Here is a 25,601-nt window from a genome sequence, read left to right on the forward strand (position 1 = left end):
CTATCAACTTAAAATTGTAAAAACAAAAGAAATATGTACAGTTTAGATGCAGGGTGAGCGCACAGGCTCACAGTCAGGGCCTGATTTTACCATTTTGAGTCTAAGTGCCGAATCTGGGCGTCAAATAGATCCGAGCCTGGAATCCTCTTTGCAGCACGCCCATACGCTTTTTGCTGGCTCCGGTCCGATTCGCACAGTGGGTGGGGCTTAGCACTGCCGGACTGATCGGAGCTCTGAACTGCGCATGCGCAGTTCGAAAAAAATCTGAAGCAGCGCGCCCGGGTGGGGAGAAAAAAGCAGAGAGAGCGGCTCTCTGACACAGACCATCTGGGGCGGGGGAGGAGAGGGGGCGGGACCCAGATCACCCCCTGGCTCACCAAGTTAGTTACAATACTGTGTTCAGCATCTACTGAACCATCTTGGATACAAAGGATAATGGCATTAGGGTTCTGCATGTAGGCCTTGCTTATGCTAAAAATTATATCCTTGGTGTCGGCAGCCATTCCTGATGTTACAGTACTGATAGCACCAGGAAGATCGAACAGTACCATTCATTATCCTTTGTATCCAAGATGGTTCAGTAGATGCTGAACGCAGTATTGTAACTGACTTGGTGAGCCAGATGGACCCACAAGGCAGAAGGACCATCTTTGTATTGACCAAAGTGGATCTAGCTGAGGAACATACAGCTTATCTTGCTAAAGGAAGGATGGTGGAGGGAGACCAGCAATCGAGGTAGGTTGGGGGTGTGCTCTGCCAAGGGGGGCCTGCCTCCCAGGGGGGTCTGATCCCGGGGGGGGGGGGGGGGGGTCCGCGAAGGATGGTGACTTCACAAGGGCTGAGAGGGCTTCAGAGGTTCCCCTGCAGAATAGAAATCCGGTTCGGACTTTTATTCTGCAGGTCGCTAAAAGCGTGGATTCGGAACGGGCCAGAATACGGTAAAGTGGGATTTGGCGGTAGGGTTGGGCGCGCAGTTCATTGTCGATTTAAATGCATGCTAATACATTTAAATTGTTGGGCCGCCCGATTCAGGCGCGGGCCGCACCCGTGCCCAAATAGAGTGTCGGTAAAGCCGTGATCTGCTTGGAATCGGGTGCAGATCACGGTATAGGCCCGATGCCCAACTTTACCACGATTTCGGGCACGAAGTTTTGGTAAAATCGGGCCCTCCGTGTGTGCAATCAGCATGCACCTCACTTCACTTGCCCTTGCTTTATGTGCATATCACTTCAGTCATTCCGTTAGGAAAAGAGCTACATGGACAGAACGTGACAACCCTGCATGTGGGCAATGGGCTACAAAATGTCTCATGGGCCGCACTCAGTACCCAAATGGGCCATGTGTGGTTCTTGGTTGACAACTACTAGCACAGGCACTGCTCCTCTGAGAAGTTGAGAGACGTTCAATACACTGTTTGTATGTTGCATTAGAATAAGCAATGGCAAAGAACGTTCCCACACAACAGCAAGGAAGAAACGCTCCAGGCCACTTTTGCCTTTGCACCTAATTCAGTCCGGCATTGGCAAAAGCTTGGAGAAAAGTGCCTGTCCACTTGGAGTAAGCAGCAAGAAGATTTATTGAAGGAAAGGATGGAAAACAATACACATATGGAGAGTTTTCTTATCACTACATGGATTACCATTGTAAGCATGGATTAGTTCCACATTCTGTAGTAATAAATCTGTCGTAAAATTATATTTTACCAGAACATTGAAAGGATCAGATTACCTGATTCATCGGAGCAGTCTCCACAATTATTTTTTCCATCACATTTTTCATCTATATACGTCCAGGATCTCTGGTTGCCGCACATAAAAACTAAATATTTGGGGAGGCTATGGGGTAGGTCTCCTGTTCAGAAAAGGTAAAGGGGATAACAAGATGTGTAATGGTCAAAGCTACTACTATACATTTTTCATAGAATTACAGAGAATCGCTGTTAAATTGGCATCCTGGGAATTAAGCCGGGGGGGGGGGGGGGGGGGTGCGGCGGTGTGGAGGGGAAGAGGTCCAGAGGTCACCGGGCTTTCAGAGGAGGGTGAACCCAGTCAGAATGAGGGCTTCTGATAGAGGCTCCCCCCACTCTCCACCTTCCCATCCGAGATCGAGCTTTCTTTTTCCCAGGTTTTCTCCCGAGCAGTCATCCGTACGCCAGCCTAAAAATTGAGGCTGGGTCGGAAACTGCCATTAAATGGTCAATAATCAGCCACTTACAGGCCTTAACTGGGGCAAGGACAGACTTCCCATCTTAGGCCTTGCCTGCCTCAGTGTGAAATCGCTGTGAGGTAGGGGTGGATGGGAACCTGGAGGGAATCCTGTCCGTGCAATTCTGGAGTTTCCATCAAACTGAATCCCATAACATTTTAACTAATTTGGTGTAGTGATGTGGTGAACACCACCAGTATTTATAACCCATCCCTCATTGATCTGTGGCCACTATGGGTCAGTCACATAGTGTGGAACTGTAGCCACATGTAAGTCAGGGCTGGGTAGGCAGGCTCCCTTCACTGAAGGCATTGACGAACCAGTTATTTTTTCCAGTTAGCCTACCAATTAAGAAAGGGTGCAAAGAGATTTACCAAGATGTTGCCTGGGCGGGAGAATTTTAGTTATGAAGAAAGATTGGTTGGACTGGGGTTGTTTTCCCTGGAGCAGAGGGGACTAAGGGGGACATGACTGAAATGTATAAAATTAAGAGGGGGCATAGATAGAGTAGATGGGAAGAAACTTTCCCCCTTAGTGGAAGAATCAATAATCATAGAATCCCTACAGTGCAGGAAGAGGCCATTCAGCCCATCGAGCCTGCACCGACAACAATCCCACCCAGGCCCTATGCCCATAACCCCATGTATTTACCCTGATAATCCACGTATTTATCCTAGCTAGTCCCCCTGATACTGCAGTCAATTTAGTGTGGCCAATCCACCTAACCCGCACATCTTTAGACTGGGAGGAAACCGGAGCCCCCGGAGGAAACCCACGCAGACACGGGGAGAATGTGCAGACTCCATGCAGACAGCGACCCGAGGCCAAAATTGAACCCGGGTGCCTGGCGCTGTGAGGCAGCAGTGCTAACCACTGTGCCACCATGCCCCCCATGTACAGAAATGATGAAGAGGCATAGACTTAAGGTAAGGGGCAGGAGGTTTAGAGGGGATGTGAGGAAAGACTTTTTTGCCCAAAGAGAGATTAAAGTTCAGACACAGGGGAAGAGAGAAGATCAGATACACAAGCCAGATCCACCATGAAGAAAACAGAACATTAGACAAGTGTTCAGTGCCACACAATACGACAGAATGGTGCCATTTATTTCCTGCTAAACGTTAATAACAGAAGATAATCAGGAGGCATATTCACCATTAAGGTTGCCAAACTACAGGTGAGCAGCAGGTGGAATGAAGCAACATAAACTAAATAATTAAAATACTGACAATGAGAATCTGAAGCATTGGTAACTGACATTGTAATGATGCCGACGCCTAAAAATTGCAAATATGTAATTACATCTTCCTCATGACCAGTAAATACTGTACACATATCTGCCTTCTATAATATGCTGGAAAATTAACAATGAGTACATGTTTTAGATAAACTCTTCAGAATTTCAGTGGTTTCAGGGATGAAAAACCTGCAGTGCAGAAAGAAGCCATTCGGCCCATTGAGTCTGCACCCATTCTCCGAAAGAGCATCTTATCCAGGCCCCACCACCTCAACCACCCCATAATCCCATGCATTTACCATGGCTAATCCATCTAGCCTACACATCTTTGGATTAACCTTTTGGTGAATTCAATCTATCTTTCAAGATCCTTAGAGAGGAGAAGCCTAAGAGGAAATTTGATAAAGTGGCCAAAATCACGAGATGTGAAAGAGTAGATAGGAAGAAGCCCATCCTGCTTGTAGAAAGATCAAGAACGAGAGGGCTTAGATTTGAAGTGATTTGCAAAATAAACAAATATGATGAGAGAACACTTTTTCGCACAGTTCGGGTTGAAATGCAGTACCTGGAAGTGAGGGCAGGTTCAATTGAGGCATTCAAGAGGGCACTGAATGACTATTTGAATAGAAACAATGTGTAAGGGTATGGGGATAAGGCAGGAGAATGGCACTAAGTCATTTGGAGAGCTGATGCAGACACGATGGTTCGAACGGCCTCCTTCTGTACTGTAATGATTCCGTGATTGTGTGTGAAAATGTGGATTGAGGATACTCGAGTGAAATACATACCACAGTACAAGTTTGATTCATCCTCCCCATTGCTGCAGTCTACTTTGCCATTGCACATGTGTGTGGAAGTGAGGCAGTTTCTGCGATCATCGCACAGAAAGCCATTTGTGCCCGAGGTGGTCTTACACAGCCGGGTTACTAAAGCAAAGAGATATGGGAAAAAATAAGAATGCATTTTGGCTCTTATTGTTAACAAGAATCATTATATCACCTGGTGGAACAGCTGGTTTCCTTATTTTAGTTCCACAGTATTGAACAACTAATGTTGTGATTCTACTGTTAAAGCACAGAAGCATACTGGGGTCAATTTTCCCCGGATACTCTAGATGCTAAGCAGCCTCTAAGGTAACCAGGATGGGGTATTAAAAGCTGCAGTGCTGGTTTCACAACACCAGGTTAAAGTCCAACAGGTTTATTTGGCAGCACTAGCTTTCGGAGCCTCAAGCTCCTTCACCGGGTGAGTGAGGACTGGTGTTCATAAACAGGGCATATAAAGACACAAACTCAATTTACAAGATAATGGTTGGAATGCGAGTCTTTACAGGTAACCAAGTCTTAAAGGTACAGACAATGTGAGTGGAGAGAAGGCCAAGCACAGGCTAAAGAGATGTGTATTGTCTCCAGCCAGGACAGTTAGTGAGATTTTGCGTTGTGGGGGTTACAGATAGTGTGACATGAACCCAAGATCCCGGTTGAGGCCGTCCTCATGTGTGCGGAACTTGGCTCTCAGTTTCTGCTCAGCGATTCTGCGTTGTCTGTGTCGTGAAGGCCGCCTTGGAGAACGCTTACCCGAATATCAGAGGCTGAATGCCTGTGACTGCTGAAGTGATCCCCGACTGGAAGGGAACACTCCTGCCTGGTGATTGTCGAGTGGTGTTCATTCATCCGTTGTCGTAGCATCTGCATGGTCTCCCCAATGTACCATGCCTCGAGACATCCTTTCCTGCAGTGTATCAGGTAGACAACATTGGCCGAGTCGCAAGAGTATGTACCGTGTACCTAGTGGATGGTGTTCCCACGTGAGATGACGGCATCTGTGTTGATGATCCGGCATTACCTGTAAAGACTCGCATTCCAACCATTATCTTGTAAATTGAGTTTGTGTCTTTATATGCCCTGTTTTTGAACACAAATCCTCACTCACCTGATGAAGGAGCTTCAGGCTCCGAAAGCTAGTGCTGCCAAATAAACCTGCTGGTCTTTAACCTGGTGTTGTGAGACTTCTTACTGTGCTTACCCCAGTCCAACGCCGGCATCTCCACATCAGTGCTGGTTTCACCCATAGTTAGCTCAAGATGCAATCTTGGCAAAGGGGTTGAAGCTTAGGAATGGCTGCTTGTAAGATCATTAAGCAACTGATTACCACTTGAAATGTTTGCTAGTGCTCATTAAGGAAATTGCATAACATCTTGGTGAAGAGAACCTGATCAATTGCCCGCTCCTTATAGAAACCAATTGATTGGGAATAAGCAAGTTATTGCAGAGGATTTCAAATGATATTTAAAGACAAAACACCTTTTACTGTTCACTTGCTTCTCATGGTCTGAAGAGGATTTTTGAAACACAATGGCAGACTTTGTGAGACACTTTCTAAAGGCTACCCCAATACTTAATCAATTTCAGAAATTCTCTGTGGAAAGGATTTCCGGGACCCAGCAACAGTGAAGGAATGGGGATATAATTCCAAGTCAGGAGGGTGTTTGGCTTGGAAGGCAATTTGCAGGTGCAGGTGTTCCTATGCATCTGCTGCCCTTGTCCTTCTAGGGGGTAGAGGTCGTGGTTTTGAAAGGTGCTGTTGAAGGAGGATTGGTGAGTCACTGCAGTGTATCTTATAGATGATGCACACTGTTGCCACATGCATCGGAGGGAGTGAATGTTTAAGGCGGTGATGGGATGCCAATCAAGTGACTGATTAGTTACAACATAGGAAAGACACACTTCCAAAGTCTCTCAATAAATGTGTTACCTGGATAGGTAGACACAGAGGTTGAATCCACTGGAATCTAGAACATGGGGGCACAGCCTCATGACTGTATTGATCATTTAGGACTGAGATAAGGTGAAATGTCTTCACTCTGATGTTTGTGAATATTTGGAATTGTCTACCTGAAAGGGTTGTGGGTGCTCCATTGTTGGATATATCCAATGTTAAAATGTAACCAATGATAACATTGGATCTTTTATAATGTGACCAATGGCAACATGCTGTGATGGTCAGCTGACCCAATAGATTATGTAACCAATGACAAAATGATATGGTGGTCAGTTGATCAGCTGACTCAGTATAAGTAAGGAGCAGCTGGGAATTGTGGGGAGTTTGGAATGGCCTGGGGTATGGCCTCAAGTGTTGGAGTAATGAAGTTCCTTTATTAAACTTTTTTCTTTGATTTATTTGTTGGAGTAAGTTTTTGTTTTATTTTATTGATTGCTACTGAAGAAGTCCTTCTGCTGGATGAATATCCAATACTGAGATCAAAAGATTTTTTTCTGTTCACTCAAGGAATCAAGGTAAATGGGGAGCGGGCAGGAAATAGAATTGATGTTGAATATCAGACATGATTGTCTTTGTAATAGGTCTGTGGACGCAAAAGTCCCTTCACCAACATCCCTTTATTTACAACTCTAACAGCAGTACACAGAGTGTTAGCTGTTTACCTCCGGTGGTGTCAGAGGAACTGACACTCCCAGTTAAGTACAATGGCCTGATTGAAGTCATTACGATCGTGAGTGGGAGGCCCAAGGGTGGAGCAACCTTTTCCTGCTCCTATTTCTTATGTTCTTAAATTGATTTGGTTACAGAGAGACCCTGCTTAGTGAGAACCGCCGTCCCACCCCCACAAAGGAAGATCTTCAAATTCGTTGCGTCATGCCAATTTGGTTTTGAAAAGCAGAGTGCAAGTTATCATGAGAATTATAATTTATTACGACTTATACAAATGGCAATAAGTAGAATAAACTGTATAACAGGTGTACAGAAAAGTAATTTATCAAGTCCAGTCATCACAATGCACCGAAACTGCTAAGAAACAACAATAAAACACTTTCAGATGTTCATATTCGTAAGTGTAAGGGACACAAGTGATCAATGAAGATTTGCCTCTTAAGTGGAAGAACATGTATAAAACACCATCATATGTGGCACATTATAACCCATTACTGTCAGCCCAGCTACATCCAGTACCTCACCACAGGCTAGATACTGAACTTAGGAGTTTACCACTCATATATGGCAGATAAATTCCCAACAATGATTTTCAATAGTTATTAATTATGTGTTCACATTTTCATACTTCCAATACATACTGCCACCAATGAGATTGTCCAGTGTTGGACCCAAATAGAACAGCGTGAAACTACAAAGTGAGTACCACATAGTACAGGAAAGAAATTGCTTTCAAAGCTGTATCTAATCTCTGTGGAGGAGGGGAAATAAGCTGCTCAAGTTTCACTCCCATGATTGATATCATCTGAACCTTCTATGTTGTAATCATTACCAGGTGATCATTCTTAATGTAACAATATTTATTTTAAACAAGCTGAACACATTTGTATTATGGTTACATACTTGGCTGTTTGGGTGGTATTCCAAATAGAATCGCACAGGCTAAAACAGCTGCCAATGCCCCAAGAATCAGCAAGATTACACATGTGATTAAGAGGCATCTCCTGGGACAGCAGTTCCTGCAGCCTAAAAAAAAGGGTTATATGATAGGTCAGCTTTCAAATGTTGGAATTTATGCATCGTAAATATGTAGGGGTCAACATATCCCCACCCCATTTCAAAGTAATTGCAAAAAAATTATGTTAATTAACAGTCATTCTATAATTGGCAAATTAAAATGTTAGTTGCACAAAGTATTTCCATTAATTTAACTTCTTGAAATTAATACTGAAAGAGGGAACCTTACCGTTAGGACCCCTTTTAAAAATGAATTGAAAAGAGCTCAAATTAATTGCAACAACAGATTTCCACTCAAATATACTCCAGTTCTTTCCCATTGTGTTGGGTTTTGGTGGAGGTTAGGTTCCATGGACATCAGTCCTCCTCTGGTCACCCATCCTCATGATCATGAATCTTCACAGTAAGGTTTACTTTCAGAGAAGGTGTCAGCATATTTGGTTGCACAATATAAACTGGAACTACTAATAATATTTGTTGCACTAGATTCTCTCAGACAGTCATAAATGTGTATACATGTGGAGGGACTGAAAATATTTCCTGGGGTTTGGAGAATGGTGACTTTGATGTTTGAAATACAATGGCATAAGACAGGTTACACATCACCGATGGTTTCTCAAATAAATCAGCTTCACCGATCCCAACCTAAAGCTGACTATGATGATGCTTCATACCCACTGTTTCCCACTTCCACTGGTTTCAGCCTCAGTCTCACCTTCCTCCTCAGCAAGTCTTCTTGCTGAGCAGATTTTTGGAATACGGAACTGAATATTCTCATTCTGCACAATGTGCTGGAAGAATTCTGGAAAGAAAACATCTTGACCCATTAAAGCACCTCAAGCGTCCTTTCACCATACCGTTAATTTGCTACATGATTCTAGTTTGAATCTGAACTTCATCGTAACATTTCCCTTCTGCAAGAATGGTCCGACAGTGGTTCATGAGCAAACATAATAGTGTGAAACTTTAGTGGCCAAGAAGCAGTCTTGGACATTCCTTGTGAAAGGGAACATAGACATTAAACACCCTCAAGATAAAAAGAGTTAAGGCAGCCACCTGCAAATTTGGCATTACTATGCCTGTCATCATAGATTTAAGGATTGAAATTTCCCACAGTTAATGAAATGGTGAGGATTGATACTCAGGTCATAAATAGCACATTGCATGCAGTTATTTTTTAAATTTCTATTTGATCATTTACAGAATGTGAGCTTTGCTTGCAAGGCCAGCCTTTATTACCCTTGAGAATGTGGTGCTGCCTTCTTGAACTGAGACATTCTGTGTGGGAAGGTACACCCACAATGCCGTTGGGTACAGAGTTCTAGGTTTTTGACCAAGCAGCGATGAGGCAGCAGTGATATATTTCCAAGTCAGGACAGTATGTAACTTGGAGGGGAACGTGCAGGTGATGCTGTTCGCATGCATATGCTGCCTTTGCTGGTATAGGTCACAGGTTTGTAAGGTGTTGCCTAAGGAGCGTTGGTGAAGTGCTGCTGTGCAACTTGTAGATATTACACACTGCTGCCACTGTGTATCTGTGATGGAGCGAATGAATGTTTCAGGTGATGGATGGTTTGCCAATCAAGCAGGTTGACTCTGTCCTATATGGTGTCAAGGTTCTTGAGTGTAGTTGGAGCTGCACTCACATAGGCAAATAGAAAGTATTGTTCCTTGTAGATGAAGGAAAGGCCTTGGGAGTCAGGAATGGAGTCACTCACTACGGAATACCCAGGGTCTGATCTGCGTTTGTAGCCGCAGTATTTACATGGCTAGTCCAGTTATGTTTCCAATCAAAGGTAACCCCCAGAATATTGATGGAGGGGGGTCTCAACAATGATAATCCAATTGAATGGCAATGTGATGTGGTTACATTCTCTTATGTTGAAACTGGACATTGTATGGCACTTCTGTAGCACAAATGGTACTTTCCACTTATCAACCCAAGCCTGAATCTTGTCCAGGTGTTGCTGCATGCAAGCATGGAATGTTTCAGCATCTGTGGAATCACAAATAGTAGAGAGCACTGTGCAACCATCAGTGAGCATCCTATTTGTGACCTTATGATGGAGAGAAAGCCTTTGATGATACAACTGAAGGTGGTTGGGTCGAAGACACTGTCCTTAGGAACACTGTAAGAAGTTTAACAACACCAGGTTAAAGTCCAACAGGTTTATTTGGTAGCAAAAGCCATAAGCTTTCGGAGCCTTAAGCTCCTTCTTCAGGTGAGTGGGAATTCTGTTCACAAACAGGGCATATAAAGACACAAACTCAATTTACAGAATAATGGTTGGAACGCGAATACTTACAGCTAATCAAGTCTTAAAAAGGTACAAACAATGTGAGTGGAGAGAGCATTAAGACAGGTTAAAGAGATGTGTATTGTCTCCAGACAGGACAGCCAGTGAGGCTCTGCAAGTCCAGGCAAGCTTAGGAACACCTACAGTGAAGTTAGGGTTTGAGATCAATGATCTCCAACAGCCACAACCATATTCTTTTTGCCAGAGATATCTCTAACGATTGGAAAGGCTTTCCCTTCATCCCCACTGACTTCAGTTTAATAAAGACTCCTTGATGTCATACGCAGTCAAATGCTGCCATGATGTCAAGGGCAGTCACTTTCTCCTCATCTTTGGAATTCAGCTCTTCTGTCCATGTTTGAACCAAGGATATAATGAGGCCAGGAACTGAGTGATTCTGGCAGAAAATAGCTTGAGTATTGGTGAAAAAAAGAGAGAGACTTGCATTTATGTACTACCTTTCATGGCCATCATCCCAAAACACTTCACAACCAATATTGTAATTGTGTAGTGTAGTCACTCTTGTAATGTAGGAAAAGCAGCAACCAATTAGTGCACAGCAAGCTCCCAGAAGCAGCAATATGAGAATGACCAGATAATCAGTTTTCATGATTTAAGGGATAGGTATTGGCCAGGACACAGGGGATAAGTCTCCTTCTCTTCTTCAAAATAATCACACGGGTTCTTTTACTTCTACCTGAGAGGATAGATGCTGTTTTGGTTGAAATTGTTTTATTTAGAAGATGATTATTGGTGGGTAATTGAGGGTAGACTGATGGGCCATAATTGACCCAAGTGGATGACAGTAGTTCTGCATTTTGTGAACTGAATGTACCTGGGAAATTTTCCACATTGTCAGGTAGATGCCAATGTTGTAGCTTGACTGGAACAGCTTGATTTGTCACGTGACTAGTTATGGAGCACACACTTCAGCATTACATCCAGGATGTTCTCAGGGCTTATAGCTTTTGTGTTAACCAGTGCACTTAGTCATTTCTTGATAACACACGGAGTAAGTCAAAAGTGGTTGAAGGTTGGTGTCCAAGATGCTGGAGACCTCAGGAGGAGGCCAAGATGGATCATCAACTTGACACTCCTGACTGAACATGGTTGCAAACTTCGACCTTGTCTTTTGCATTCATCTGCTGGGCTCCCCACCATTGAGGATGGGAATGCTCTTCAAGCCTTCTCTTCCTCTTAGTAATTCAATTGGGCTGCAGAGCATTGATTTGATCCATTGATTTAGGAATTGCTTAGCTCTGATTATAGCATGCTGCTTTTGCTGTTCAGCATGCTTGCAGTATTGTGTGTTGTTGCTTGTGTGCTGTTGCTTTGCACCTCATTTTCTAGTGCAGTTCTTCCAAACCCTTTATTGAATCAGGATTGTTCATCAGGCTTGAAGCTGGTGATGAGGACAAAGATTGTAGTTGAATACAATTCTGCTGCTGCTGCTGATGGCTAACAGCACCTCATCAATGTCCAATTTTGAACCACTAGATCTGTTCTGAATCTATCACATTTAGCTTAGTGGTGCCACAAAGTTCGATGGAGGGTGTTTTCAATGGGTAGACTTAACTCAACAAGGACCGTACAGGCCGTCCTAGACTGGGTATTATGTAATGAGAAAAGGATAATTGGCAATCTAGTTGTGTGAGGCCTCTTGGGGATGAATGACCATAACATGATAGAATTCTTAATCAAGATGGAGAATGGCGCAGTTGATTCCGAGACTAGGGTCCTGAGTCTGAATAAAGGAATGGGGCGGCACAGTGGCTAGCACTGCTGCTTTACAGTGCCAGGGATCCGGGTTCAAATCCCAGCTTGGGTCACTGTCTGTGCGGAGTCTGCACATTCTCCCCTTATCTGCGTGGATTTCCTCCAGGTGCCCCGGTTTCCTCCCACAGTATGAAAGACGGGCTGGTTAGGTGCATTGGTCATGCTAAATTCTCCCTCAGTGTCACCCGAACTGGTGCCAGAGTGTGGCGACTAGAGGAATTTCACAGTAACTTCATTGCAGTGTTAATGTAAACCTACTTGTAACTAATAAATAAACAAAAAACAAAAAGAGGCTATGATGGTATGAGGTATGAGGTGGCTATGATGGCTTGGGGAATGTTACTTAAAGGGATGATGGTGGATATGCAAAGGCAAACATTCAAAGAGCACATGGGTGAACCACAACAATTATTCATTCCTGTCTGCTGCAAAAGCAAAAGAGGAAAGGTGGCCAAACCATGGCTTATAAGGGAAACTGGAGATAGTATTAGATCCAAGGGAAAGGTACACAAATTAGCCAGAAAAAACAGCAGACCTTGCGTTTAAGTTTATTTGTGTCACAAGTAGGCTTACATTAACACTGCAATGAAGTTATTATGAGAATCCCCTAAATGCCACACCCCAGCGCCAGTTTTGGTACACTGAGGGAGAATTTAGCATGGCCAATGCACCTAACCAGCAAATCTTTCGGACTGTGGGAGGAAACCGGAGCACCTGGAGAAAACACACGCAGACACGGGGAGAACGTGCAGACTCCGCACAGACAGTGACCCAAGCCAAGAATTGAACCCAGGTCCCTGGAGCTGTGAGGCAGCAGTGCTAACCACTGTGCCGCCCAGGCCTGAGGGTTGGGGACAGTTTAGAATTCAAACGAAGACAAAGTGATTGATTAAGAAGGGGGAAATAGAATACAAGAGTAAGCTTGCAGGGAACATAAAAATGACTAAAAGTTTCTGTAGGTATGTGAGAGAAAAAGATCATTGTAGACAAATGTGGGTCCCTTACAGTCAGAAGCAGGGGGGCTTATAATGTGGGATAAAGAAATAGCTGACCAACTAAACGCATACTTTGGTTTTGTAAAGGAGGACACAAACATGTACCAAACATTTTGGGGAACACAGGATTTAGTGAAAAGAAGGAACCGAATGAAATTGGTATGAATAGGGAAATGGTGTTGGGAAAATTTATGAGATTGAAGGCCAATAAATTCCCAGGGCCTGATAACCTACATCCCAGAGTACTTAAGGAAATGGCTCTAGAAATAATGGAAGCATTGGTGATCACCTTCCAAGATTTTATAGACTCTGGACAGTTCCTACGGATTGGAGGGTAGCTAATATAACCCCAATATTTTAAAAGGGAGGTAGAGAACAAACAGGGAACTATATGTCAATGTCAGGCTGACACCAATAGTGGGGAAAAACTAAAGTCCATTACAAAAGATTTAATAGCTGAGCACTTGGAAAGCAGTGGCAGGTCAGACAGAGTCAGCATGGATCTGTGAAAGGGAAATCATGCTTGACAAATCTATTGGAATTCTTCGAGGATGTAACTAGTAGAGTTGATGAGGGGGAGCCAATGGATGTGGTTTATTTGGAAATTTGGAAGGCTATCGACACCTCACAGAAGAGATTAGGATGTAAAATTAAAGCACATGGGATTGGAGGAAGAGAACTGAGATGGATAGAAAACTGGTTGGCAGATAGGAAACAAAGAGTAGGAATAAATGGGTCTTTTTCCAAGTGGCAGGCAGTGACTAGTGGGGTACTGCAGGGATGAGTACTAGGACCGCAGGTATTCACAATATATATTAATAATTTAGACGAGGAAACTAAATACAATATCTCCATATTTGGAAACTCCTCATTTTCAACTATATTGCTTCATTCAGGCAATTCGGAAAACTCTGGAATACTGTGTCAGTGACCATCATTCTGACAGATTCAGAGGTGAATCAATGGCTCAGAGCCTTTGCTCTTAGAATCATAGAAACCCTACAGTACAGAAGGAGGCCATTTGGCCCATCGAGCATGCACCGACAACAATCCCACCCAGGGCTTATCCCTGTAACTCCACATATTTACCCTGCTATCCCCCCTAACACCAAGGGGCAATTTATCATGGCCAATCGACCTAACCTGCACATCTTCTTCTGCCTTGCTGGATTTGGTGAGACAAATGGATATGTCCTTTGGTGCTATGGTTTTAGGGACATTACATATGCTGAAATCTCAGCACATGCCACAGAACTGTATGGAACATGGGATGATAAATCCATTAAATAGATTCTGTAAAAATCCCTCAGCTGTTTCACTTGTGTGAAAATTACCAACACGATTCTTCCATCAGCCCAGTCACTAGTTTCTGGAGTTACTGGTGGAACAAATGCCCTTATCCCTCTGGGATCTATATTGAAATTGAGGCCATCTAGAATCCCTCACTGTAGAGCTCTTGTTAAAATGAGTTCAAGCAATCTTAATGTAGTTCCCAATGTGCAGCAGTTCACCGCACAAGCCTGCTCATAATTCAGCTGCTGACATTTAACCGACTGCCACACTCAGAAAGGCCATAAATATGTCTAGCATCAGAAATTCAAAGGCTTCAACAGTTCAGTAAGCAGTCAGAGCAGATTGAAGAGAGGTTTGGGGAGGTTTACTTTGCTGTTCACACTTGCCACAGGGGAGTTACCATTGGTCTCAGCATTCCTGAAAAACTGACTCAGATTTCCCACTCTCAATCACAATTCAGTTGAGATCCCAGACCTAATGAAGGATGTAATCTATCTGGTGATCTCTGCTGGAAGATGTTCACATGTTGGATAAGGGCAGATCAAGGTTGTCTATGACTCCCACAGGGAGCCAATGTTCACTGTTGAAGAATAACAATGTGGTTCAGTTGCAGCCAGGCATTGACATCTTCAGGAGGGTAATGGGAGACAGGTTGGGGAGGGACAGAATTTTTTTTTAAATTGCGTTTTCAGATTTTCAGGTTATGAAAATGCACTTCTATTGTTCAATTAAAATTAATTCCACAATCCTTATTTGGAACATATTAAAATAAATTACAACGTACCTTCGTGCTTATCACGATTTAAGAACATTTGGGATCCAAACTGAGAATATTCATCAGATAAGACTGAAGTCACATCCCCACCCTACAGGGAAAACAACACAACAGAATTCAGTGATTAGAATAGACTTTCTGTAATTTGATTCAACTGTTAATTTGCATAAATCAGGACAAAATGTCTCTGTCCTCAAGGTGGTGCCAGTAATGTCCAGCAGCATTTGTCAGATAAGTAAAAAGAAAGAAAGGCATGCATTTATATAGGGTTTTTCACAACCACCACACCAGATGTCTCAAAGTGCTATATAGCAAATGAAATGTAATGTAGGAAACAAGGCAGCCAGAATGCACATAGTAAAGTCCCACAAACAGCAAATGAACAGATCATCTGTTCTTGCTTTTTTGATTTATGATTAAGGGATAAATATTGGGGATGCCAATGCAAATAATTCCCCTGCCCTGCTTCAAAACACTGCCTTGGGATCTTTTACATTCACCTGAGCAGTTTCAAATAAAAAACGATGTTCCGAAGAAGTGTGATATTGGACTTGAAAGCTTAACTTTGTTTCCTTCTTCATAGATGCTGCTAAATGTGCTGTGTTTTCCAGCACTTTCTGTTTGTCGTTTATTTTTTGTTACATTTAGTTCCTCCTTTTTCCTCTTTCTCTATTCCGTTCCTCTCTTTAACACAATTGTTTGGTGTGGTCTGATCCTAAAGATGTCTGGCATTTATGGCTACACCCAAGTGACAATTATTTACCATAAGACCATAAGACATAGGAGCACAATTAGGCCACTCGGCCCATCGAGTCCACTGTGCCATTCAATCATGGCTGATATTTTTCTCATCCCCCATTCTCCTGCCTTTTCCCTATAACCCCTGATCCCCTTATTAATCAAGAACCTATCTATCTCTGTCTTAAAGACATTCAATGACCTGGCCTCCACAGCCTTCTGCGGCAAAGAGTTTCACAAATTCACCACTCTCTGGCTGAAGAAATTCCTCCTCATCTCTGTTTTAAAGGATCGTCCCTTTAGCCTGACGTTGTGTTCTCTGGTTCTAGTTTTTCCTACTGGTGGAAACATCCTCTCCATGTCCTCTCTACCCAGGCCTCGCAGTATCCTGTAAGTTTCAATAAGATCCCCCCTCATTCTTCTAAACTCCAAAGAGTACAGACCAAGAGTCCACAACCATTTACATGGGATGAAACAGGTGTAGACAGTGGGGTCAAGGACAATTGCCCTGAGGATCTCCTGCATTGATATCCTGGGGCTGAAATGATTGGCCTCCAATAGCTACATCCATCTACCGTACTGGCTGAGGTTAACCTTGCCCCTCGCCTGCGGTGTGGTGATCCTCAGGTTAAATCATCACCAGTCAGTTCTCCCCCTCAAAGGGGAGAACAGCCTATGGTTTTCTGGGACTACGACCACTTTACCTTTTAGAAATGATTTCAATTCACAATTCCCCAAATGCCATTGACTTCAACTTTACTGAGACTACTCGCTGTCACACTCGGTCAAGTGCTGAGTTTAATGTCTCGTCTATAAGATAGCGGGCGAAATTTTACAGCCTCCCTCGTCCTGAAACCGTAAATTCCTGTCCGAGGTCAATAGACCATCCCATGATCCGCTCCTCGCACGCTCCGATTTCCGGGTCGGGTGGGGCATTAAAATTCCGGCCAGCATCTCTGACAGTGCAGCACTCTCTCAGTACAAGACACTAGAGTGTCAACCTTGATTTTTGTACTCAAACCCTGGAGCGGGACTTAAGAGTTCAGTAGTCAAAGCTGATGCGCTATGTTCCAGCCGGTTCCTGTGACCTTGCCACACCTCTCACCAGGTACTCTATCTTTACAACCCTGAAACGGGCTACAATATTATAAATGTTCTCTTCCTGCTAGTGAAGAAACACAATTATTACAAATCTTTGCACAAACACAGAAACCTACTCAGCTGAAGGTGATTGGATCTGGAATGCAACAATACTACTCAACAGGTTTGGCATGTCATTGACATTTGACTCTGCCATGAGGCAAATATTGTAGGCTACCATTTCTGATGATTTCAATAAAGCCTCTCACTGAGACAGACACTGAAGAAATCCTTATACATGGCGTCCAGATGTGGTGATGCTGCAGATAGGACACTGATAACCCAGGCACACAGGTTCATATCTGCAAAAATAAAAGCCTGCTGAAATGAGGAGAAAGAAAAAGCACACAGTGGCTGCAAGTAAAATATTAGCTACAGAGAAGACACAGCTAAGAAAGGTATACAGAAATGTTAAAATCTACAGAAAGCTACAGCAAAAGGACAAAAGGAACAGCAAACACAAATGAACACAAGGAGTAGGCCATCAGGCCCTTCAAGCATTCCCTACTATTCAATACAATCATGCTTGATCTATAAAGGACCAAATGAAAGCAGACAAAGGTTGCAAGGAAAATACTGAGTGAGCAAAATGGTTGCAGTAATTTTTTTCAATCCCAGTTCCAGTGACATTGGGCAGTGGCATGTGGTAGAACTGGCAATTTGTCCACTTAAAATGGAAAAACTATGAGAATGCAACAGACTTAATTAAAAAGCCAGGACAGTTAGGAGTAGCTAGACACCTGACACTGCTTGGGAGTAACTGCTACAAATTGTACACTAAATCTAACTGACAAGCAAAGAACACCGACAGAAGAGATTTTGAAAATATACACAAACACTTTGAACCCTGAGTGAATATTGTTTATGAATGCTATGTCTTCAATACTCGAGCTCAGGGTGAAAAGGAGACCATTAACAGTACAGGATGGCAGTAACGCAGCTTGCAGAATCATGTCAATTTGGACAGTTAAAAGATGACTTGATTAAAGATAGATTAGGCTTAGCTGCGTGAGACCCCTCACTGAGAGCAAGTCTACTGAAAGATGAGAAACATATGCTTAAGAAAATGGCAGGTGTGTGTTGAAATGCATAAGTTGTAAAACATTAGTTGGAGCATGTGTGTGGCAGAGCAAACCAGGAGATACATTACGCCGAGAGACAGTCCAGAAGCAATTGCAGACAAAGGGAAGGGCATAGAAGGGAAGAAAGGGAAGGGAAGAGGACAACTTAGTCTGAGAGCCCAAGATCTAGAGTTCAAGATCATAGATGGAATGCAACAGCCACTTATCTCAGTTGAAGCAAGTCTAAAGCTTGGGCTTCTAAACTTGAATGTGCCACCAGAGAAAGACTGCAAAAGACCACAGAGAGAGGGTGGCAGAAAAAAAGCAGACAGCAGTAAACAGAAGGCTCCAGACTGAGGGAGACAGAAAAACCCATGTCCATCAGTGTCTATGCAGCAAGCACTGTACGCTGCCATTTCTGATCAAATCAATAAAGCTTCTCATTGAGACAGACACTGAAGACTTATGTACATTTATATGAAACAGATGGGATCTTGCATAAGCAAGCAATATTCAGGAAGCGACTTAACTGCAGTGGCGAAGGAGGCATCTTTGGGTCAAATTGGAGAGCTCAAACCAAAAGCCATGAAGACTATGGCTGCTGGTCAGATCCAAGGAAATGATTTTAAAGAAGCACTGGGGAAGATCCAACACATTGTGGGTCCACAGAACCTCGAGAGATAAAACTGCTAAATATAAGGAGTGTGGAGATACTGAGGTTAATTCTCGAGGTGACACCAGCATGTGTACCATTTATTAAAGGACTTGCCATTATCAGCACAGTAAATCAGATGCCAGTGCTGAGCGTCTTTCAGCAGAATAGTTAAAATTCAATCAAATAACAAAAACACTCTGGCTGAGTTTGATCATTTTAAAAAGCATTAGAAGTAAAAGCAATTCTTGTTGCCCTCTGCTGGACAGCTTGATAAAAATATATATATGTAAAAATTAGAGGGTTGAATTATTGAGACTGAAATGGGCAACATGTGCCCCAACCAGATTGCCAAAAAGTGGCCTGAAAATGGCATTGGGCCTCATTACCATTAACAGAGGGAGCACTTAGCATCTGAAAAGGCTGATGAGCTGTGGGCTGCTTGGCTCGCTGGCAGTAAGTTAATCAAAGTTCTACCCTAAGATTTGTATTCATCATTTCCATTTCTCAATTAAATTCAAATCCAACAGACTTAGTATCATGTAGGAATATTCTGAGATCATTTAACAAAAACATCTACATTCATTCTGCCTTTCCCCGAGGACAACCATTCTTATATTTTGATTAATATTGAAATGTTCAGTTAAGAAACATTACACATTACAATAGGATATATTACGCATTGTATTAAATACTATATTGGACAAGAAAGCTGAATCCACAGGTGAGGTGAGAGTGAGAGCAAGAGAGCATTTGGCCGAGTGTGGCATTAAGCAGCCTCAGTAAAGCTGAAGTCAATGGCATTTGGGGAAAACCTCTCCAATGGTTGGAATCATTTCTGAAGTAAAGGTAGGTGGATGTAGCTTCTGGAGGCCCCAGGATACCACTGCAGGATTTCCTCAGAGTAATGTCCTTAACCCAACTGTCTTCCACTGCTTCATCAATGGCCATACTTCCCATATGTAGAATTGTGACATGGTGTAGTTTTAAGTATCAGGCACATTTGGGATCAAAGGGATCATACTGCAACCAACAGCCAATTGCACTAAAGACAGGGGGTGGGCTGAAAAGTCACATTTAGAAAGATGAAGGAGGAAATAAAAATAACCCAAAAAAGGAACCAAAAACAGAAAATGATTGACAAACTCAACAGGTCTGGCAGCATCTGTGGACATGATGTGGAAATGCCGGCATTGGACTGGGGTAAACACAGTAAGGAGTCTAACAACACCAGGTTAAAGTGACAGGCAGCGCTCCAAAAGCTCGTGCTACCACATAAACCCGTTGGACTTTTATCTGGTGTTGTGAGACTTCTTACTGTGCCTACCCCAGTCCAACGCCGGCATCTCCACATGTTGAGAGTGAGGAGGAGTTGATGATCTGTTTCTCGGCCTTCACTTTTATAACCGCAAGGACCTGCCAAGTTGCCTATGTACTCTGGGAAATGTGCTGTCCAACTGAATAAAAGCTTGGCCATACCTGGACAGAACCAGTGCCCAGGCAAAGCAGGGGAGAAGAATTGACCCCATTATCACAAGGAAATAAATTATATTGAGCATTGAGCCTCAGCTAGGTATATACATCATTTAATTCCAGTAACAATCAACATTGACATAACATGTTATTGCAGCAAAATCATTATTCCAGACATGTGCCCTAGCAACATACTCTTATTGTTAAATGATTTAACTACATTTCATGATGTGAAAATGCAATTGTTTTATTTGTATGAATAACTCAGGGTGTGTGGAGCAGTTAATTGTCTCATTGATTGCCAAGGAAAAAAAGTCTTGATGCACTGGAACCATGAGCTACTTCCCAACTGTTGATCTCTGGTGGAAACTTTATACTGTACATTCCAAAAGTTGGATGGAATATCTACAACACATTGAGCTGGACAACGTCTGACAGAATTTGGGCTCATTCAATAACACAACAGGAAACAAGTACATTTCTGTTATTTGCTTGATGCCAAGCACTGATTAACATTAGGTTTCTCCTCTTCCCGGTGAATTAAGTGGAAATATTTAGACTATGCGTGTCTAATTAGTTATTATATAACTAAGATAACTGAGCTACTGTATATGAAATATTTTCTGCATTGATTCTGAACATCATTTGTCTTCTTATTGCTTCCCCTTGCTACAACTACTTCAAAATTTCTTGTGTTCCACATGCTATTTTCTAGTTAAGAATGGAGAGGGATGACTGACTTGTAGACATCCATTTATGAGGCTTCATAAACAGTCCACGAGAGGTTCTTTGGTTACATGGGTGTTCCTCACCAACAATGAAACAGTGACTTTACTTAAATGCTGTGACAAATAGTTAACCCTCAAATGACATTGCTAAAAAAAAAATGATTATCCACACTTTTGTTTGTGATTGCTTGACCTTGCAGTGTGAAAGTTGCCTAGTGCATTGCTTCCAATACAACATTTTAAATAATATTTATTTGGACGTAAAATGTTTTGGGACCTCCTGAGCTTGTGAAAAGTGTTATATAAATTATTTTTTTGTTTAAATGCAGCTCTGGACTGCTTCAGGCAAGATGCTGGCCTCTTGACAATGGATGTCTGCCAGTTTGGGTCGGTTGATGATTTTTTAATGCACTTAGTGATCAATCCAAGGCACTCGGCCACAAGAAGGATATTGCCAACCACAGGGCCCCTGGGATCAAATCTGAATAGTGGTCAAAGGGTGAATTCAACAGCAGAGAATGCCTTCTTATAAAAAATCTAAAGCTGGAGGCACCAACTGCTCATCTACTGAGAACAAGCCTGCTGAACAAGCTACTGAAAAAGGCAAAGGCAGCTGTTTGTGAAATCAGACAACCTCTAAACTGATAACGGAGGGCTTTTTGAATGCTAAATGTCAGCCTTGGCTCAGCGACACTGCATTCAACTGAGGTTGTGGGTTTAAGCTCCTTAATGTCCACTAGTTTCCTTCAAGCCTTATCCAGTGGGCGCAACAAGATATGCTGGTCAATGATGAAGTGACGGAGCTTGCTGCCAACCTCAAAGGAATCTCTTCAAAAAGACCAAGTAATCCCTGTGGTAGGGATTTTCCCTTTCCCAGGCAAGTGTGAAACTTGAGCCACCTTCAGGAGATACAAAGAACAAAGAACAGTTCAGCACAGGAAACAGGCCCTTCGGCCCTCCAAGCCTGTGCCGCTCATTGGTCCAACTAGACCATTTGTTTGTATCCCTCCATTCCCAGACTGCTCATGTGACTATCCAGGTAAGTCTTAAACGATGCCAGTGTGTCTGCCTCCACCACTCTACTTGGCAGCGCATTCCAGGCCCCCACCACTCTGTGTAAAAAAACGTCCCTCTGATATCTGAGTTATACCTCGCCCCTCTCACCTTGAGCCTGTGACCCCTCGTGATCGTCACCTCCGACCTGGGAAAAAGCTTCCCACTGTTCACCCTATCTATACATTTCATAATCTAGTACACCTCTATTAGGTCCCCCCTCATTCTCCGTCTTCCCAGGGAGAACAAGCCCAGTTTACCCAATCTCTCCTCATAGCTAAGACCCTCCATAAAAGGCAACATCCTGGTAAACCTTCTCTGCACTCTCTCTAACGCCTCCACGTCCTTCTGGTAGTGCGGCGACCAGAACTGGACGCAGTACTCCAAATGTGGCCTAACCAGCGTTCTATACAGCTGCAACATCAGACTCCAGCTTTTATACTCTATACCCCGTCCTATAAAGGCAAGCATACCATATGCCTTCTTCACCACCTTCTCCACCTGTGCTGCCACCTTCAAGGATTTGTGGACTTGCACACCTAGGTTCCTCTGTGTTTCTATACTCTTGATGGCTCTGCCATTTATTGTATAACTCCTCCCTACATTAGTTCTTCCAAAATGCATCACTTCGCATTTATCCGGATTAAATTCCATCTGCCATTTCTCCGCCCAATTTTCCAGCCTATCTATATCCTGCTGTATTGTCCGACAATGTTCATGGCTATCCGCAAGTCCAGCCATCTTCATGTCATCCGCAAACTTGCTGATAACACCAGTTACACCTTCTTCCAAATCATTTATATATGTCACAAATAGCAGAGGTCCCAGTACAGAGCCCTGCGGAACACCACTGATCACAGACCTCCGGCCGGAAAAAGACCCTTCGACTGCTACCCTCTGTCTCCTGTGGCCAAGCCAGTTTTCTACCCATCTAGCCACCTCTCCTTGTATCCCATGAGCCTTAACCTTCTTAACCAACCTGCCATGAGGGACTTTGTCAAATGCCTTACTGAAATCCATATAGACGATATCCACGGCCCTTCCTTCGTCAACCATTTTTGTCACTTGCTCAAAAAACTCCACCAAATTTGTAAGGCACGACCTCGCTCTTACAAAACCATGCTGTCTGTCACTAATGAGATTGTTCCGTTCTAAATGCGCATACATCCTGTCTCTAAGAATCCTCTCCAACAACGTCCCGACCACGGACATCAAGCTCACTGGCCTATAATTACCCAGATTATCCCTGCTACCCTTCTTAAATAATGGTACCACATTCGCTATCCTCCAATCCTCAGGGACCTCACCCATGTCCAATGAAGAGACAAAGATTTCTGTCAGAGGCTCCGCAATTACATCTCTTGTCTCCCTGAGCAGTCTAGGATAGATGCCATCAGGCCCTGGGGATTTGTCAGTTTTAATGTTACCTAAAAAACCTAACACTTCCTCCCTTGTAATGGAGATTCTCTCTAATGGGTCAACACCTCCCTCTGAGACACTCCCAGTCAACAAGTCCCTCTCCTTTGTGAATACCGATGCAAAATATTCATTTAGGATCTCCCCTATTCCCTTGGGTTCTAAGCATAATTCCCCTCCTTTGTCCCTGAGAGGTCTGACATTTTCCCTGACAACTCTTTTGTTCCTAACATATGAATAAAATGCCTTCGGGTTCTCCTTAATCCTGTCTGCCAAGAACATTGCGTGACCTCTTTTTGCCCTTCTAACTCCCCGTTTGAGTTCTTTCCTACTCTCTCTGTATTCCTCCAGAGCTCCATCTGTTTTCAGTTGCCTGGACCTAACGTACTCCTCTCTTTTCTTTTTGATCAGATCCTCAATTTCCCTGGTTATCCACGGCTCTCGAATCCTACCTTTCCTATCCTTCCTTTTTACAGGCACATGCCTGTCCTGCAGCCTTATCAACTGTTCCTTTAAAAGACTCCCACATGCCAGACGTGGACTTACCTGCGAACAGCCTCTCCCAATCAACGGCCACCAATTCCTGCCTAATCCGGCTATAGTTAGCCTTCCCCCAATTTAGCACCCTACCCTTAGGACAACACTCATCCTTATCCATTACTATCCTAAAGTTAACGGAGTTGTGGTCACTATTTGCCACATGTTCCCCTACCAAAACTTTGACGACCTGACCGGGCTCATTTCCCAGAACTAGATCCAGTATAGCCCCCTCTCTAGTTGGGCTATCAACATACTGTTCCAAAGAACCTTCCAGTATGCATTTTACAAATTCCTCCCCATCCAGATCCCCAGCCCTAAGCACTTTCCAGTCTATACCAGGGAAATTGAAGTCTCCCACTACAACAACCCTACTTTTTCTGCACATATCCAGAATCTCTTGACATATCCGTTCCTCCACTTCCCGTGGGCTGTTGGGTGGCCTGTAGTATACCCCCAGCATAGTGATTGCACCTTTTCTGTTTCTGAGCTCCACCCACAGCGACTCATTACATGACCCCTCTAAAACCGTCCACCCTCTGCACCGCTGTAATATGCTCCTCAACTAATACCGCTACTCCCCCACCTTTTTCAGCCCCTCCTCTGTCACGCCTAAAACACTTATACCCCGGAATATTCAGCTGCCAGTCCTGTCCTTCTTTTAACCATGTCTCCGTCACCACAACCACATCCAAATTCCGCATAAGCATTAAGGCCCTAAGTTCGTCTGTCTTACCCGTTATGCTCCTCGCATTGAAGCAGATGCACTCCAGACCTCCAGGCCCACTCAGGTCATCCTGCTCCAGAATGCTCTTCTTCTTAGCTAGCCTTGCCCTGGCCCCCAGCTCGACCCCAGCCTCAGTACTTACCGACCTACTGTTTTGATCCCCATCCCCCTGCCACACTAGTTTAAGCCCTGCCGAAACACTCTAGCAAAACTCCCAGCCAGGATATTTGTGCCCAGATAACCCAGATCTCCAGATATCCAGTAACAGTGATGTCATGAAGCAGTGTAAGCAGCCAATCACATTCAACTAATTTCAAAGACAGCCACCAGGATTCTCTGGCCTTCGTGCCATGTTTCTCTTGCCATCAGGAGGCAATGCGCTGTTGGATGGTGGTGGAATCATCCAGTCCTGCTACTGTCAATGCGAATTCCCATTGATTTCATCCCATGTTGCTAGGAACACGCGGCAGGGACATGCCAATGGTGAGACCAGAAAATCCCGCTGGCGTGTGGAACTGGAAGATTGCACCCAGCAACTCAGCAAGTAAAATAAATTGAATTTTTCACTTTCCATTAAGATTTTACAGAGAGTGAAATAAATAATTGAGACATACGCATGAGATTAAGGTAGGTGAGATAACATAAATAAATGTCAAAAAATATTTTAAAAATATGATTTTTTTTATCATAATAAAAAGGATTAACACTCCACAAACATAAAATTAGGTTTTCAGAGTCAGTGAGGCTGTTCAGCAGTAATTATGAACTTTAAATGCTTGATTCAGCAAGGTGTAACTTTTTCAATGCCTTTTATAGAAAGATTAATAGCATATACGGCCACTTATCGTCAGTGCAGCGATTTCTACTTGGTTACAGTCTGTGGAGATACCAATGGCATACCTTGTGGTGGAGAATAGAATCACTGACAACAACTTCTGGATTTCCATGTTTAGCTCTCCATGTGCAGACTACTGAAGTTACTGTCAGTTTCAGTGGAGCATTAGTGACAAAATCCAACTGTTTCACCATGTAAA

The 25,601-nt window shown here is 43.4% G+C and overlaps 1 protein-coding gene across 1 annotated transcript in view; it reads right to left on the reverse strand.

The window, feature by feature from the left end:
* Positions 1–25,601, reverse strand: part of LOC144495061 (low-density lipoprotein receptor class A domain-containing protein 1-like) — a 38,364-nt gene that overhangs the window by 7,238 nt on the left and 5,525 nt on the right. The window contains exons 2-5 of the mRNA XM_078214898.1: positions 15,052–15,133; positions 7,793–7,915; positions 4,228–4,365; positions 1,729–1,851 (exon numbers count right to left, since the gene is read on the reverse strand). Of these exons, the coding sequence (XP_078071024.1) occupies positions 1,729–1,851; positions 4,228–4,365; positions 7,793–7,915; positions 15,052–15,133 (466 nt within the window). The remainder of the gene's footprint in view (positions 1–1,728; positions 1,852–4,227; positions 4,366–7,792; positions 7,916–15,051; positions 15,134–25,601) is intronic.

This window comes from Mustelus asterias, chromosome 6 (assembly GCF_964213995.1).
Source record: "Mustelus asterias chromosome 6, sMusAst1.hap1.1, whole genome shotgun sequence".
NCBI classification, from domain to species: Eukaryota; Metazoa; Chordata; class Chondrichthyes; order Carcharhiniformes; family Triakidae; genus Mustelus; species Mustelus asterias.